Source organism: Ursus maritimus (genome assembly GCF_017311325.1).
Source record: "Ursus maritimus isolate PB19 chromosome X unlocalized genomic scaffold, ASM1731132v1 scaffold_X1, whole genome shotgun sequence".
NCBI classification, from domain to species: Eukaryota; Metazoa; Chordata; class Mammalia; order Carnivora; family Ursidae; genus Ursus; species Ursus maritimus.
The window spans coordinates 84,204,736-84,222,457 of record NW_024423319.1 but is presented as its reverse complement, the minus strand read 5'-3'; the positions used below and the strand labels follow the sequence as shown (position 1 = coordinate 84,222,457).

Below are 17,722 nucleotides of genomic sequence, written 5' to 3'. Positions count from 1 at the left end.
CTTTGACCTTTTCACACAGCTAGGGCTCCCTTGCCAGGGGTAGGGTTAAGGCTCACACTGGGGTCCTCTTGGCTGCCACAATAGACATTTCATTCCTATCCTCCTCACCCCTGAGGAACTCACCGAGAACAATAAAAGCTGATAAACCAGATAGTAAAAGGTTAAAAAAGAAAATGAAACTAAGGACATTTTTAAAGATCTAAGTACATTAAGGAGGGCACGTATTGCATGGTGCACTGGGTGTTATACGTAAATAATGCATCATGGAACATTACATCAAAAACTAAGGATATACTGTATGGTGACTAACATAACATAATAAAAAATTATGATAAAAAATAAAGATCTAAGTACAAAGATAAAAATAGAATACAGCTATAAACCTTCTTAAATGCAAAAAAATGTAATTAAAAGAGCAAACAATACACATCTAAGACAGACCGATGCATAAGGAAATTAACACATAATTATCAATATGACAGAGTTGAGACCAGTATCTGAGACATGCCAGTAAATATGAATGGGCTGAACATCTATTAAAGAAAAAAAATTTTATGGCTCACAAAACAAGAAGCAACTGTATCTGTATACAAGAATATACCTAAAACACCTATTCAGAAAGGCTAGAAATAGAGATGGACAAAGGTATACCAGGAAAATGGTGGGAGGAGGAGTAAGCCTGATCTCAGACGAAGTAAAAATCAAGCTCCCCAAAACAAAGAAGGCTTTTTAGTGCTAAACACTACAATTCACCGTGCAGATGTGATACTTAAGAATATTTATACACTGAATAACACAGCAACCACCTTTGTGGAGCAAAAACTATGGAAGAGTCAAGGAGATGTAGGTAGAAACACACTAATCATAGGAGGCTTTCATACACCTCTCTCAGTATCAGACAGATTAAGTGAACAAAAAAATAAGTGAGGAGATAGATATAAACAACTTAAGCAGCTTAGTAAGGTACGGATGATGAATATATATCAAACTTGAAATGATATTAGAGATAATAGAGAATAAACCTTCTCAAATGTCTATGGTACACACACAAAATATGATCAAATATTAAGTCACAGGGGAAACAGTGATTTCCATTATTACATGGACATAATATAAGCAATACTCTGGTCACAGTGCAGTAAAATCAGAAATGACAAAAACAGAAAGGTCCTTTCCTATGGAAATTTAAAAATTTAATAGAAGAATAAACAACTCTTGGGTGAAAAGGGAAATACAAACTGAAATCGTAGATTTTTTAAAATAATGATAGTTTAAAACATTCCATCTCAGTTGTTTGCTCCATATCTTAAATTATATGATAAGAAAAAGGAGGCAAGCATTGTTCCACCTACTCTTGATAAATTTTCTTATAAAAATTACTTTAATTATCAATGTTTCTAATGTTTAATTACAGCATGCTAAATTATTAATTATATTTTTCATTTTTTATATACTTACAGCCAACAATAAGAGTTTCTAATATTTTGACCAAAATGTTTAAAGGTCATAGAAAAATCATAATTTTCCCCATTAATTATTGAGGTTGCTGTTCACAGTTTCTACAAGCACTGTCATTTCTCTGGCCCCACACTTCTGTGCAAAGTAGAACTGCCCATACTCTGCAAGCCCCTGCAGAAATAAATTTGAAAAACTATCCAGTTAGTTATCCAGACAGATAACTTCCTATGGAAATACAGATTACCAAAAGTGACTCCATTAGAGGTAGAAAGCTTAAAGTGATCAATTTCTAAAGAAGAAGTAGAGAATATTATTAAGCAACTACCCCACAATGAAAGCACCAAATCCAGATGGTTTCCTAGGGACCAGATAGTCCCAATAATTCTCAGGTTATGCTAGAGCACTGTAACAGAACGAAAATGTTCTAACGCCTCTTATTTTTTTTCTAATTCCTTTTATGAAGCATGTATAACACTGATACCTAAACCTAAAAGACAAAGACAATTTCAAAGAAAGAAAGGAAACTTCAGATAAATATCACTCATGAATATGATGCAAAAATACTAAATAAAATATTAGAAGACAGAATACAATACCATATTTAAGAAATGTATCATGACCAAATGATATTCATTCCAGAAATACAAGTTTGTTTTGGTATTAAGAAATACAATATAATCGGGTGCCTGGGTGGCTCAGTCAGTTAAGCGTCTGCCTTCAGCTCAGGTCATGATCCCAGGGTCTTGGGATCGAGCCCCACATCAGGCTCTCTGCTCAATGGAGAGCCTGCTTCTCCCTCTCCCTCTACCTGCTGCTCCTCCTGCTTGTGCACACGCTCTCTCTCTCTCTGTCAAATAAATAAATCTTCAAAAAAAGAAATGCAATATAATCATACAGCATATTAATATATCTAAGGAAAATAATTATATAATTATTCTCATATACACTGAAGAAGCCCTTAACAAAATTCAATACCCAAGCATTCAAAAACATTCAAGGACAAAGGAGAACTGTAAGATAATTTAACATAGATACTATAGATATACAGTAGTCTTCAACCTAGTGTCTTAATGAAGAACACTAGAATCATTTCCCCCAATTTCAGGAAGAAGGCAGGTATTGTCGACTCTCCCCATTACTATTCCAAATATTAGTACAGTATTTGCCAATGCAGTTAAACAAGAGAAACCAATTAGAGACCTAAGACTAGGTAAAGAAGATGTGAAACTCTGCAGATGATATGATAATATATCTAGAAAACCATAGGAAAATCAATGATAAAACTAACTCAGGCAATAAAAGAATTCAGTGAGGTAGCAGGATATGAAGTTAACATATAAAATCAATAGCTTTTATAAACAGGATATAAACATGCCGGGGCATGTCGTGATGTAGGAGATTAAGGAAATACTCAAAAAACAACGGGATGTGTTGAAAGAGCACAGGCGCTAGCCAGCCTGAAAGAGTTCCCAGTGATCAAAGGTAGAACAATTTGAGCAACAACAACAAAAAATAATACTGGATTGTAACCCAAAGAGTAAACTAGATATTCACAAGTCTATAGTGATATAGCTAAATAATTGAATAAATAAATAAGGGGGAAGAAGGAACAGATCTTTCTTACAGAGGAATTCCAATTAATAAATGTAGGAGGACTGAGGGAAACAGAAAATCACCATTTGGATACCACAGTAATAATTCTTACAGGCAAGATATCCACCAGTGGATGCTAAAATTAGCTCATGACAGTTTGAGGAGAAACAGGATGTTTTTATAATCTTAAAGTATCTCCTCTAAGATGTTTATTAATTACAAAGGGAAATACAATAACCTAACAGTGGAGAAAACCAGCAAGACACTACGTTAACCAAGTGATCAAGTTTAACATCACCACTGATAAGACATCGGCATTATATGTCCCTGATACAATGGAACGAAGGACACAGCATCATTTCTGTGGTATTCTTGCCAAAAATGAGTAACTTTAATCATGAGAAAACATCAGACAACCCCAAATTGTAGGGGTAGTCTCTAAAATACATGACCAGTTCTCTTCAAAAGTGTCAAGGTCTTGAAAGACAAAGACTAAGAAACTGTCACAAATTGGAGAATACTAAAGAGACATGACAGCTAATTGCAATGTAGGATCCTGGACTGAATTCTGGAACAGAAGGATATTAACCAGAAAATTAGTAACGTTTTAATAAGGTCTGTAGATTAATTAATAGTATTGTAGCAATGTTAATTTTCTGGTTTAGGTCGTTGTACTCTGGTTATGTAAGATGTTAACATTAGAAGAAACTATATGAAGGGTAAATGGGAGTTCTGTACTATTTTTGTAAGTTTTCCATATGACTAAAATAATTTCTAAGTAGGGACACCTGGGTTGCTCAGTCAGTTAAGCATTCGACTCTTGATTTCAGTGCAGGTGGTGATCTCAGGGTCATGAGATCCAGCCCCGCGTCAGGCTCCACACTGGGCATGGAGCCTGCTTAAGAGTCTCTCTCTCCCTCTCCCCCTACCCCCCTCAAAAAAAAACCATAATTCCTATCAAAATCTCAGGAAGAAAAAAAATTAAGATGTTAAAATAATTTCTAAGTAAATAAAAAATAAAGTGATGCCTAAATAATTAGAAGTTATCAGAGGATACTTAAGCTGGCTAATTTGAGAGAGTTAAGGATTGTTTGTTTTATGCAATGTTTTAGAGTAACGTGTATTGTTGATTTAAATTCAAGGAGCCCTAGAAAATAATTCAAGAAGGATTTCTTTACTCTTTATTGAATCCAGAACAAACTGGTTTCCCTGTCAGTACTTCAGACCCTTTCCAAATAGAAGTTGACCTGGCCATTTAGGAAGTTAGAGGTATCTCTTGTTGAAGAGCAGATGAGGATAGTCTTTTCAAAAGAACATTAAATGGTGTTAGTTCCGCATTGATTGTCTCCTCAAGATGTATACTCTGTCTTCTCAGGTATTCCGGAAGGACCTCATCAGTGCCATGAAACTTCCAGATTCTCATCACATTAATCCTGACAGCTATTACCTCTTTGCGGATACATGGAAGGAAGAATGGGAAAAGGGAGTCCAGGTACCAGCCAGTCCAGAGAATATTCCGCAGCCTTCCCTCAGGTATTTGCATGCTTGTACCTTTGACTTAGGGAATGAATGCTCTTACGGTTATCTGTGTGTTTGTTGGGGAGAGACTGTGTGGCTAATTATACATTCATAACACAAAGTCATATACCATGTTCACTAATTCACTCAGACCAGTGGCAGATGATACCAGGCTAGGGTAGGTCAGTAGTTAAAGTCAAGCTCATTTATTTAGGGATATAATATGTGCCCATTCACAGGGTAAAACTATTTGAAGTCCAATCTGAAATTGTGATAAGGTTTTGGAGAGTAGGATTTCCAAGTCTGACTCAACAATCGGTAGCATTTATTAGTCTTTGAAGAGAAGCAGAGCATTAATTACATAAGCTCATAATAATCCTATTAATATATAACCCCATGAGAAGCTGCTTCATTATAACAGGGGCCTCATAGTGATAGCATCTGTAAGTAGAGGGCCAAAACATATAGTTTGTAAAATGCATAAACCCAAATGAAAGGGGATGACTAGAATATCAAGTTGACTATAAGCACATAACCTTCATTTACAAAGACTTGAGAAGAAAGTTTAAGTAGGAGAAGACTTGGGTTTGTGGAAAGGGGAGAGGGCTTTTCTGCCAGAGGAAGTAGTAAGTTCAGGTCCTCAAAAGTAATGACTGGTTTGGAAGCCATTTTTCCTTACTGGTCTTTGTGTTCCTAGTGCTTTGCACAAAGGCTGGCATGAAATAAAATGCTTGGTATAAGTTTGAGGGAAGAAAGGAATAGAAGGAATAGCACCAGATAAGGGGACTGGTGGGACCAACCTGCTACTTACTATGAGAAATACCTCATTGTACATCTGTCTTTTTCTAGTACGTGTTAGCTTCTTAAAGGGCAAAGATCACGTCCTTGAATTCTGTGCCCCTAGCATCAGGTTCTCAGGTCCTAGTTCATACCCCAGAAATGCTTGTCAGATCACTTCTAGAAACCCAAGCTCAGGCTGTCCACCCACAGAGACTGTCTGTGCTGTTAAGGAAATCTCCCACAGTCTTGCTCCACACACTTCCTCAGCCTCACTAGCTCCATCATCATCAACACCATGTCCTACTTCCTAAAAATCAGAAAAGCATCATGAATGAACACAAGAATCAGACATTTTCATGTCCTTCTTGTCAGTATTTTTATATGCCACAGCAGTAACATTGGGGTCCCCCTCTTCTCTCTCTCTATGTGAACATATATGTACGAACAATCATCACAAATAGAGGAGTGAAAAATGGGTAAGAAAATGTGATAGTGGGCACATGAAGGCACAATGCTGTGTGATTAGAAGAGAAAAGAAAGAAAGACGACAAGATGTAACTATAAGCTGCCTAAAAGCAGAGCCCCAACAGCAGGAGGTTTTCAAGACACACTTACTGATATAAGGAGACGAGGACAAAGGAAGCAAAGAGGAAAATGAGTGGATGTTAGGAAAGAAAATGAAGAACCAAATGATATTATAGATAAGAAAAACAAAGATGAGGATAAGAAGGGAAGGGCATAAAAATGAAGAAGGTTAGGGAATAACAGTACGTAGGAAGGGCTAACAAACCTTCTCTTTTAACCACTTGCCTTTCCCATACTAAAAGTAAAAAGATTTTTTCACTTTCTCAAGCATGTGATTGAATGAGTTTATTGTAAGTGAACAGACAACTAACAGGTGACACTTGTAAATCAAACTAGGAAAATGGGAGGTAGGGGGATTTCACTAAGTTCCTCAGTCAAATCAGGTTCCAAGTTTGTCACGTGACCAGCATGGACTTTTATAAATGTGCAACTTGCTTTTTTTAAAAGAATTTTAAAATTGAGATATAATTGATACAAATTTTATCAAGATAGAATTCACATACCATAAAATTCTCCTTTTTAAATTGCATGGTGGTTTTTAGTATATTCACACTTACGCAGCTCTCACCACTATGTAAATCCAGAACATTTTCATTACCCCAGAAAGAAACCCCACATCTGTTAGCAGTTACTCCTCATTTTCCCCTTCCCCTGGCTCCTGGCAGTCACCGTATTAGTCTGCTCAGGCTGTCATAACAAAATACCACAGACTGGGTGGCTTCAAAAACTGAAATTTATTTTCTCACAGTCTGAAGGCTAGAAGTCCAGGATCAGGTTGCCGTCAGGGTTGGGGTCCAGTGAAGCCTCTCTTCCTGGCTTGTAGACAGCTACCTTCTCACCGTGTTCTCACATAGCCTTTCCTCTGTGCAGATAGGGAGAGACAGAAACAGAGAGAGACAGAGAGATGGAGATCTGGTGTCTCTTCCTCTTCTTATAAGGACACCAACCCTATCAGATTAGGTCCCCACTCTGTGAACTCACTTAACCTCTGTTATCTCTTTATAGGCCCCATCTTCAAATTAGTCACACTGGGAGTTAGGGCTTCAACATAAAAATTTTGGGGAGAACACAATTCAGTTTATAACAACCACTAATCTTTCTTTCTCTGTGGATTTGCCTTTTCTGGACGTTTCATATAAGTGGAATCATGCAATGTATGGCCTCTGAGTCTGACTTCTTTTACGCAGCATTATATTTTCAGGGTTTATCCATGTTGCAGTATGTATCAGTATTTCGTTAACTTTTTATGGCCAAATAATACTCCATTGTACGGATAAGACCACATTTTGTTAATCATTGCTAGATGTTTGGGTTGTTTCCATGTGTTAGCTATTATGAATAATGCTGCCAAGAACATTCTTGTACAAGTTTTTTTTAAAGATTATTTATTTATTTGAGAGAGAGAGTGTGTGTGTGCGCACAAGCAGGGTGAGGGGCAGAGGGAGAAACAGACTCCCTTCTGAGCAAGGGGTCTGATGTGGGGCTTGATCCCAGGACTCCAGGATCTTGACCTGAGCTGAAGGCAGCTGCTTAACTGACTGAGCCACCCACGCGCCCCTGTTGTACAAGTTTTTGAGTGGACTTATGTTTTCATTTCTCTTGGGTATGTACCTAGGGGTAGATTCACTGAGTCATATGGTAGCTATATCTTTAACATTTTGAGGAACTGTCAAACTGTTTCCCAGAGTATCTGCATGTTTTACATTCCTACCAGCAATGTATGAGGGTTCCATTTTCTCCCTGTCTTCACCAATACTTGTTATACTCCGTCTTTTTTATTATAGCCATCCTAGCAGGTCTGAAAGTATATCTCACTAAGTTTAATTTGCATTTGCCTAATGGCTACTGATGTTGAGCGTCTTTTCTTCATGTGCTTAGTAGCCATTTGTATATTCTTTTGAAAGAGAGCTTTTCTACTTTATTACAAAGAGAAGAAGACTTTATGTGACTTTCTTTCTTCCTGTGAAACACTGCTGTTCAAACAGCCAAAGTGAATCATCTCAGTTTACTTCTTTATGTTCCATCACGTTCACTTAGGAATAGATGCCCTCAGCTGCTGCAGATCTGACCTGTTGTGAACAAGGCAACAAAGTCCCCTGACCAGCCGTTTTGGAATGTCCCATTTTTATATAGTGCATCCATGTATACCCCCTGTATATATTTTCTTTGGAGAAATTATTCAGATCTTTCCTCCATTTTAAAAATTGGGCTATTTGTTTTTTATTGTTGAGTTCTCAAAGTTCCTTACGTATTCTGGATATAAGTCTCTTATGAGATACATGATTTACAAATATTTTCTCTCCTTCTGTGAGTTGTCTTTTCACTCTCTTGGTGGTGTCCTTTGAAGCACAAAAGTTTTTAATTTTGATGAAGTCCAGTTTATCTATTTTTTTCTTTGGTTGCTTGTCCTTTTGGTGTCATAGCTAAGGAATCATTGCCTAAACCAATATCTTGAGGTTTTATACCTGTTTCTCCCAAGAATTTTATAGTTTTATCTGTTACATTTGGGTCTTTGATCCATTTGAAATAACTTTTGTATGTGCCCCGAGGTGTTAGGGTCAACTTGATTTTTTTGCATGTGGACGTCCGTGTGTCCCTGCTCTTGTGTTGAACAGCTTCCTTTTTGAAAGTGATAGACACTGAACCCCAACCCCACACACCTTGGTTCCATGAGTCCCTTATAAGCCAGGCAGCTGTGGAAAAAAACATAGTTCTTGAATCACCAAGAAATCCCAGTTTTATTTTTTTAAATCCTCTCTCTCACAAATCTACCAAGGTGACTTTTTAAGAATTTTTTCCTATTTTGAACGGAGATGTTGATTTCTCTACTTATACTTCACTCTGTCCCAATATGTTCCTTCCCTCCCCCACCACCGTATGACAGAACACTGTGTTCCTTTTTTATTGGTTAATTTTATAACGTTTTGTGTTAGTGTTTCTTTTGTATGTCTTCACTGTTGTTATTTTCATAGATTATAAAACTCCTAGAAGTTAGGGAGGTGCTTTGTAACAGTTTTGTTATTTACACAACTGAGAGAATATTTAAACAGTTTTTGAAATTAAAAAATAGTAGCTTTATTCTCAAAAGCACAAATAAAAGTGTTTTCTTCTGACATAACGGCCAAATCTAAACAAATGTAAATGTTTTATAATGAGACCTTACAATAATTGCTTTTAGATTTAAAACTAGCATCTTCAGTGATCATGTATTACTTTCATATAAAGAAGAAATGTTAATAGTTACTCCATTGTAAAAATTCTCCCCGTCTTCCAAATTTTAAAAATCATGAATCAGTGTACATCAAGAGCATGATGACATTCCTTAATTCTATGCTCAAGATTTTTAATAAAGGCTTTTATAGCAGTTTACAATATGATATAAACAATATCAGAATGTAAAAACAAAAATCTTCTAATACATTATTTTGGATTGGCTCTTCCATATTACTTTTGATAAAATTAAAACCTAATTGGTTAGTTACTTTCTTTTCTACTGGTAGAAATCTCACTTCTCTAGAGAAAATATTCTAAAATATAAATCTGCTAGAGAAATGTAAGACTGAATCTAATCTAATACAGTATAGTAGTCACCCACCCCGCATTGCACAGGGGATATGTTCCAGGACCCCTAGAGGATGCCCAAAACCGTGGGTAGTGCCAACCTCTACGTATACGATGTTTTTTCCTATATATACACACCTATGAGAAAGTTTAATTCATAAATTAGGTACAGTAAAAGATGAACAGTTATAACTAATAAAATGTAACAATTTTAACAATATATTGTAAAAGTCAAGTGAATGTGCTCTCTCAAAATATCTTACCCTTCTCGTGATGATGTGAGATGATAAAATGCCCAGGTGATGAGATGAAGTGAGGTGAATGACATGGGCTGCTGTTGACCTAGTGATACATCAGAAGGAGGATCATCTGCCTCCAGTCAGTGGTTGACCATGGGTAACTGAAACCACAGAAAGGGAAACCACAGATAAAGGGGGACTACTGTAGTTATTTAAGTTAAAACATATATGAAAATATTGGGAAATAACTCTTTACAAATCCTTCTTTGTATTAGGCAAGATAGGCCATTTACTTACTCTAACAAACATCCCCCAAAGTCTCAGCATCTTAACCCAGTGAAGGTTCTGTTTCTTGCACATTTCTCCATCTAGTGTGGGTTAGGATGCGAGTCACCTCTGCCCCATGTAGTCCTTCAGGGACTCAGGCTCTTTTTATGGTTCCTCTATCGGCTAGGTCCATTTCCATTCCCTTCTTTCCCCCCAAAATTCTAAATCCAGTCTGCAAGAAAAGACAAGACAGCGTGGAGGGTTATAGAGGTAGATTCGGGGGGTGCCTAGGATTTGAAGTGGCTTATCCACTCATATTGCATTAGCCAAAACTCACTCACTTGGCCTACCTAGCTGCAAAGTAAGGCTGGGGGAATGCAGTCTTGCTGTGTGCCTCGATAGAAATGAAACAGTTTGGTGAACGCATAGCCTTTCTCTGCTGCTCTTTGATAGTGGCATTACAGACGCAAAGCCACGTGAGCACAGGAACCTTAGGAGCCTTACTGATATTATTCACCACTGTAACCATGTACTTGATGCTGTCTGTGATCTGCACTGCCCAGATTCCCATATGGTCTTAGGACCTTTCCACACGATCTCTCAACAGGATAATCTGACTTCTTATGTAGCAGCTCTGGGCTCCAAGAGTGAGTATTCCAAGAGATAACAAGTGGAAGCTGCTAGTGTCAAGGTCGGGACTCAGAACCTGGCACAGCATTATTTCCACCATATTTTATTAGAGCAGTCACAGAGTTCCCAAACCGAAGGGGAGGGAAGTAGAAGGATGATCAGAGGATTTGTGACCATCTTCAATCTATCACAATAGTAATATTTTTGATGTTTGTATTTCAGTTACTTGCCTAAAACCTACAGACAGATTAATCAATCAGCTAGAGAAACTTAAATACTAATAAACTGAACACTTGCTTTTTATGTATTATCTAATCTACAAGATTGTCAAAATGCATCAGAATTTTATTTCCTGGGGCGCCTGGGTGGCACAGTCGTTAAGCGTCTGCCTTCGGCTCAGGGCGTGATCCTGGCGTTATGGGATCGAGCCCCACATCAGGCTCCTCCGCTAGGAGCCTGCTTCTTCCTCTCCCACTCCCCCTGCTGTGTTCCCTCTCGCGAAGGCTGTCTCTATCTCTTCAAATAAATAAAAATAAAATCTTTAAAAAAAAAAGAATTGTATTTCCTAATGGAATTACAGAAGTAATTTTGGATGTATATAAATTAACTGATTTGATCCCTGGGTGCTATAACAACTGAAAAGGAGGGGACAGTGATACAGCAGAATAAGTGAAGCAGATTCTTTCAGAATCTTTGTTCTGGCTTTCAAACCAGATTTTTCCCTCTGTTGCATTGTCCTTTCTGCAGTTGTCTTGTCTCTTCAGTGTAGTATAGTGTAAGAGGTGTGGGGGGGGGGGGGACTGAGGGGGGGATACAGACAATTACAGAGCCAGCCTGCTCTGTAAGTTACAGCTGTTTACGTAAGTCTGTTGACTACCACGAAGAATTTTTTGAAAGCAAGTTCAACAAATAAAAATGGTGTTAACTTCATTACATGTTTTTAGGTAGACTATGGATAATTTTTTTACATTAGTCAATAATAAACAAGCTTCAGATGGTTTTTTGTTGTTATTGTTGTTTTAGGTTTTCATTTGTACATTTAAATTAGTTTTTGTTGCAATAAGGTTCCAATGGAAGGAAAACAGTGCTTCATGTTTGATTGAAAGGAAGCATTTGTTATAATTTGTATGACAGGCAAGTGGTTGATGTATTTACTGTGTGTATGTTTTTAACATTATAGGTGAAGTACTGACTTATTGTAAAAACAAAAATGAATCAGAATACAAAACATTAACTGCATGGCATATATGCTTATACCACACATATCTACGTATATATAAATAAGTGGGAATGTCCTATAACTTGCTTTTTTCACTTAACAGTATATCGCCAATCACTAATGATACCGAAAGAGGGAATAATTAGATATTCAGACAGGCCCCTATTTCTCCTTCAAATGTAAACACTGAGCTGACCAGACTAGGGAGAGCAGCACTTTGTTCACTAAACTCCAGACTCAAATATATAACCACCAATTCAGCATCTCCATTTGGATGTCCAATAGACATCTTAGACATAAAATAACCCAAACTGAATTATTGATCTTCCCAAAGTAGTCCCACCTGTAGCCCCGTGTTTAACTGATGGCAGATCCATTCTTTCTACTGTTAACTGTCTTTTCAGTCTTTCAGGCCAAATTTCTTAGAGTCATCTTTGATTCTTCATTACCTCATACGCCATATTCAGTCTTTTTTTATTATTTAAATTCAGGTAGCCAACATATAGTACATCATTAGTCTTAAAGGAGATCTTCTCGGCCCTATGTTCAAAAGATATTCAGATTCCACATAGTAAGTCAAAGGAAGAACGGCCTTGATGATGAATGGGAGCTCAAGCCTGCCACCCACTCCACTGCTCCCTTTCATCCTCATGCCTCCCTCACCTCCCCCTGCTCTCCTTGCCCCACTCTCCCCACAGCTCCTTTCCTGTTCCGTTCCATGCGGCAGCAGCCTTCCAGTCTTGCCTTCAATTATGAGAATCAGTAAGAAGCACAGCGTACAGAGCCCTTTCGTACAGACATCTTACTTAAAGTTTAAAACAGCCCTTCGGTGGTTTTCCCATTTACTACTGCCCCCAAACTTAGCAGCTTCAAGCAGCTATGTTATCATACTCATGGATTCCGTGGGGCAGAGCGGGAATGGCTTATCTCTGCTCTGTGATATCTAGGGCCTCATCCAGCAAGACTTGAAATTTGGGGGTGACTCAGTGGCCTGGGGGCTAGAATCATCTGAAGTCTTATTCACTAACATGTCTGTCACCTGGGCTGGGATGGTGTAGACTGTACATGGCTTCACCGTGTGTTTTGATTTCCTCACAGCATAAAAGTCTCAGCACAGGCAGACTTTTTACAGGCCTAAGGCACATGCACGTGTTCCAGTCAACAAGGCAAAAGCTCTATTCCCTTTTATGACCCAGCCTCGCACTTCTCATAGCATCACTTCTGCCACATTCTGTTGGTGGAAACAGTCACAAGCCTTCCCTGATTCAAGAGGAGAAATAGACTTCACCTGATGGGAGAGTAGCAAAGTCACATTGTAGAAGAGCATGTGAGATTTTGAAAATGCCAGCTGTCACCGAGTTTATAATTGTCCTTTGTTTCATAAATGAGGCACGGAGTTTTGTAGAGAAGTTTTGTCAGCCTGAGTGGCAAGATTAACAAGGGGAAACTTGGGAAACTACTCCTGGAGATATTATTACAAGGGCTTCCTATTTAGGTCGCTTTTAAGATACTTATTTCAAGCCTTTAAAAACTCCATAATGACACGATATTTGTGCCGTTTCTGTGCTATTCACAAAGGATCCTAATCCACTCATTAAGAAACGAAGCATAGTCTCTACCTGATCTAAATATCAACCAAAGACACACTGCGGAGTCAGTCGTGCATAAGATACTGGAGGAGGCCATAGGTCAGGTTAGAGTGGTTACAGCTTCCTTTTGTTGCCTCCTCAGTGTCACAGCAGTGTTCACATGGGCCACAAGTAGCTGGCCTACCCCGAGGAGCAGGTGGATAGGCCTTTTTGTCTGTGGAGCTAAGCAGGCACGGTTGTGGGTCCTTTTACCAAAGGGAGGTCACTCAGAAAGTTACGGCAACACTCATTTACATTCAAGCATCCAGTTTAAAAACTGCACTTACTTAACTCCATCCTAGCAAAATTGCTCATACCTCTGGGCTTGTGAGCTTTTGCTGATTTGTTCCTTTGGTCTGGGGACCATTCAAAGAATGTCTGTATACCCAGAATATATTGGCCAGAGAAGAAAATGACCCAGGGATAATCCTGGAATTTCCCCCAGCTGTAGCAACGTTACAGGTACTTGAAGATGTTAAAGCTGCATTTTTTAAAAAACCCCGAAGTAATATTTTTCACTAATTCTCATAGACCTTCCCCTCTGTCATTATAAATATAAAACTTTCTCCTGGGGCGCCTGGGTGGCTCAGTTGTTAAGCGTCTGCCTTCGGCTCAGGTCATGATCCCGGGGTCCTGGGATCGAGCCCCACATCGGGCTCCCTGCTCAGCGGGAAGCCTGCTTCTCCCTCTCCCACTCCCCCTGCTTGTGTTCCCTCTCTCTCTGCCTCTCTTTCTGTCAAATAAATAAAAATCTTTAAAAAAAATAACTTTCTCCTTGTGATATTTGAATTAACTTCACCTTTTACCCCGTGCATTTCCTTGCCTTTGGTATTACCGTTTCAGACTAATATTTTTACTGTCATAGATTCAGTCCTTAGATTCAAGATACATTTGAAAAGATGAGTGACATAATATCATTGTCATCATTATCATTATAAATTTTGTGTTGAAGTATAATATATGCACAGAAAAGTAACTGGAGCATAACTGTATAACTCAGTGAATTTTCATGAATTAAATACACTTGTTTAACTGCCACCCAGATCGAGAAATAGAACATTACCAACACCCCAGAAGCCCTCCTGCTCATACCCAGTAACTGACCTCCCTCTCCATAGGTGACAGTTTTGCCAGTTTTTAACTTCACACTGAGATGAGATTGTTTTGTCCATCATGATGGCTGTGAGGTGTATCCATGCTGTTGCACATAGTAGTTCATTAAGTTTCACTTGTATCATGTTCCATTGTGTGAATATACCACATTTTATCCATTCTGATCTTGATAAGTATTTGGATTGCTTCCCGTTTTCAGCTAATATAGACATTTTTATTATTTTTAAGATTTTATTTATTTGTCAGAGAGAGAGAAGGAGAGAGAGAGAGAAACAGAGCACAAGCAGGGGGAGCAGCAGGCAGAGGGAGAAGCAGGCTCCCCACTGAGCAAGGAGCCCGATGCGGGGCTCATCCCAGGACCTCGGGATCATGACCTGAGCCAAAGGCAGACGCTTAACTGAGCTACCCAGGTGTCCCAACATTTTTAATTTCTTAGTATACATATGTATACTATTTTGTTATGCATATTCCCCAGATTGCGTTTACTAGGTCCTAGGGTACATGTGTATTCAGCTATGATATCTGCTGCCAAGTAGTTTGCCAAAGTGGTTGTACCAACTCACACTCCCACCAGCAGTGTCGGAGAAGTCTGTTTCCTCCACTTCCTTATAAACACTTAAGTTAATGTCAGTTTTTGGTCAGTCTTTCCAAGTTTAGCCATTCTGCTAGGTAATAGTAATTATGATTTCGATTTGCATTTCTGTGGTAACTAATGAGATTGAAAACCTTTAAAAAGTTTTCTTGCCATCTGGATAGCCTTATTTGGGAAGTGTCTATTCAAGTTTCTTGCCCACTATTTAATTGGATTGTCTGTCTTTTTCTAATTGATTTGTAAGAGTTTATTATATATTGGTGGTAAACAGAAGTTTTTAAATCTCTTCTTTATGGCTGATGGCTTTTATGTCTTATTTAAAATATATTTGCCTTCAGGGCACCTGGCAGGCTCAGTCGGAGGAGCATGTGACTCTCGATCTCGGGGTCGTGAGTTTGAACCCCACATTGGATGCAGAGATTACCTAGATAAACTTAAAAATACACACACACACACACACACACACACACACACACACACGCCTATCCTGAGGTTTCTTCCAGAAGCTTAATAAACATATTAGTTTAATTCAAGAACATTTATAGTCTACCTTGTTCCACAGAGGATTTGAGACAATTGATATGAATAGTTAGCAAAATATTCTTCCTTTTAGAACAAGATGAATCTTGAGAAAAAATTAGATATTCTATAATTACCCCATAGGCCATGCACCAAATAAGCATAGCATATTTTAATCTCATTGTCTCTGGAGAATTCATATGCATGTCTTGTCCTTTTCAGTTGGGTTCATTTCAGTTGGAAGCAGGCCTCTGTCAGCAGTTCCCAAATTTTTAGCTTCAATTAATATTTTAGGGTTCTGTTTTTTTCCTCAAATATTTGTTGCCTTTGGCTTTAAAAACTCCATATGGTAGGAAAATCAAAATGTGCAAATGCATGTCATTATTAACTTTGTTCAACATATATTATGTGGAATTGTAACCTTTTGGAGGAATGCTTAGGAAGAAATATTTACTGTGTATATACAAGGTGGACTATGCCTATATATACTTACATGTATTCATATGAATGCATTTATGTTTCTGAATCCTTCTACATATATAGTGACTCGAGTAAAGAAATTAGCTCCAGAAGCCTTCCAGGGAAACAGTTTTCATTATTTTATGATACATATATCTGTTTCTTTCTCTTTTTTTAGAGTGCCCACTCTGTTCTTTTAAATTGCCAGGGAATAAGAATCCATATTTCCTCTTGTTTGTATTTTCTGATGCTTTGTGGAGTGTCTAAAACATTGACTATGGAATAAGTTATTGGTATGAGAAACTTCTTTTTCTTCCCTTGTTTGGTTTCCTTGCCTTGGGCTCCTAAGTGTCAGGAGGAGGGGAAATATGGGTTTGCTCAGGCCTGCTGGAGAAGTTGATGGAAGAACAGGAATCTTTCATCCCATCATGTTACCCTGCTCAGACTTCTGGTCACTATCACATATGGCTGGGAAGCGCCTGGAGTTTGTATAAGTCCATGGCCTCTTGGCTTTACCTCATCTACATAAATAGTGAAAATAATAAGAAATATAACAACAATAACATTGTTGAACATCTGGTTTTTACTATACGCTAAGCTAAGCACTTTATATATTTTATTTTGTGTGATTGTCATAATAGCCCTACAAGTTTGACATTATTTTATCATAATATATGACTTTTGTCCTTATTTTTTAGCTAGGAAAACTGAACCTTATAGAAATGAAGTAGTTCCCCAAAATCACTATGCGAATAAGTGGCAGAGAAAATAGGCTTGTGCGAGTCTATGGCCTGTACTCTTTACCACCATCCAGTATTGCCTCTGTGGCAGAAAACCATGGGTTTAGCTGAAATCTATCTTTGGTGTGGAATCTGGCTGTGCCTTTGTGCTGGGATCATCTCTTCCTTGGTTTCCCCTTCTAACCGGATGTGGTAGCTGTTGCACCAAGAACACACAATGCAGCATCTATTAGAATGACTGGTAATAGGGGCCCAGGAGCTATGAGGGTAAGTGAAACATTTCATTGGCAGTCGGACTGCTCACAGCAGATGACAAAACTGAATTTGTAGAACCATTTACTTTCTAGAAAGGGATCTGCCATCCCTCTCAGTTGGAAAAGAAGAGCATTCAATTCCGCTGTGTCCCACCGAGTCAGTGCCTAGAATCTGTCGTTTGTTGGCTTATCAGTATCTTTCTTTCACTTTCCTAGGATTGTAGCCGAGAAGGTAAAGGACGTTCTGTATATGCGGCCCCGGAAGTACATCCGCTGCTCCAGCTCAGAAACCACAGAACCTGGCTATATCAACATCATGGAGTTGGCGGCATCTGTGTGTCGCTATGACCTAGACGACATGGACATCTTCTGGCTCCAGGAACTCAATCAAGATCTCGCAGAAATGGGTGAGTTGTTTTCCCACAAGTAAGTTGTTCCTTGACTTGCCTCGTGATTTTTTTTTAAGCTGTCAGGACCATTTAGCTTGCTTTTATCTTGTGGCTTCTTTTCTTTTCTGGCCTTTTCGTTTATTTTTCTCTTTGATCTTACCTTAATGAGGCATTTTTT

General features: G+C 38.4%; 1 protein-coding gene across 1 annotated transcript in view; it reads left to right on the top strand.

Moving 5' to 3' along the window:
* The window catches only part of JADE3 (jade family PHD finger 3), a 131,091-nt gene that overhangs the window by 84,769 nt on the left and 28,600 nt on the right, over positions 1–17,722 (top strand). Inside the window, exons 4-5 of the mRNA XM_040632541.1 lie at positions 4,427–4,584; positions 17,372–17,562. Of these exons, the coding sequence (XP_040488475.1) occupies positions 4,427–4,584; positions 17,372–17,562 (349 nt within the window). The remainder of the gene's footprint in view (positions 1–4,426; positions 4,585–17,371; positions 17,563–17,722) is intronic.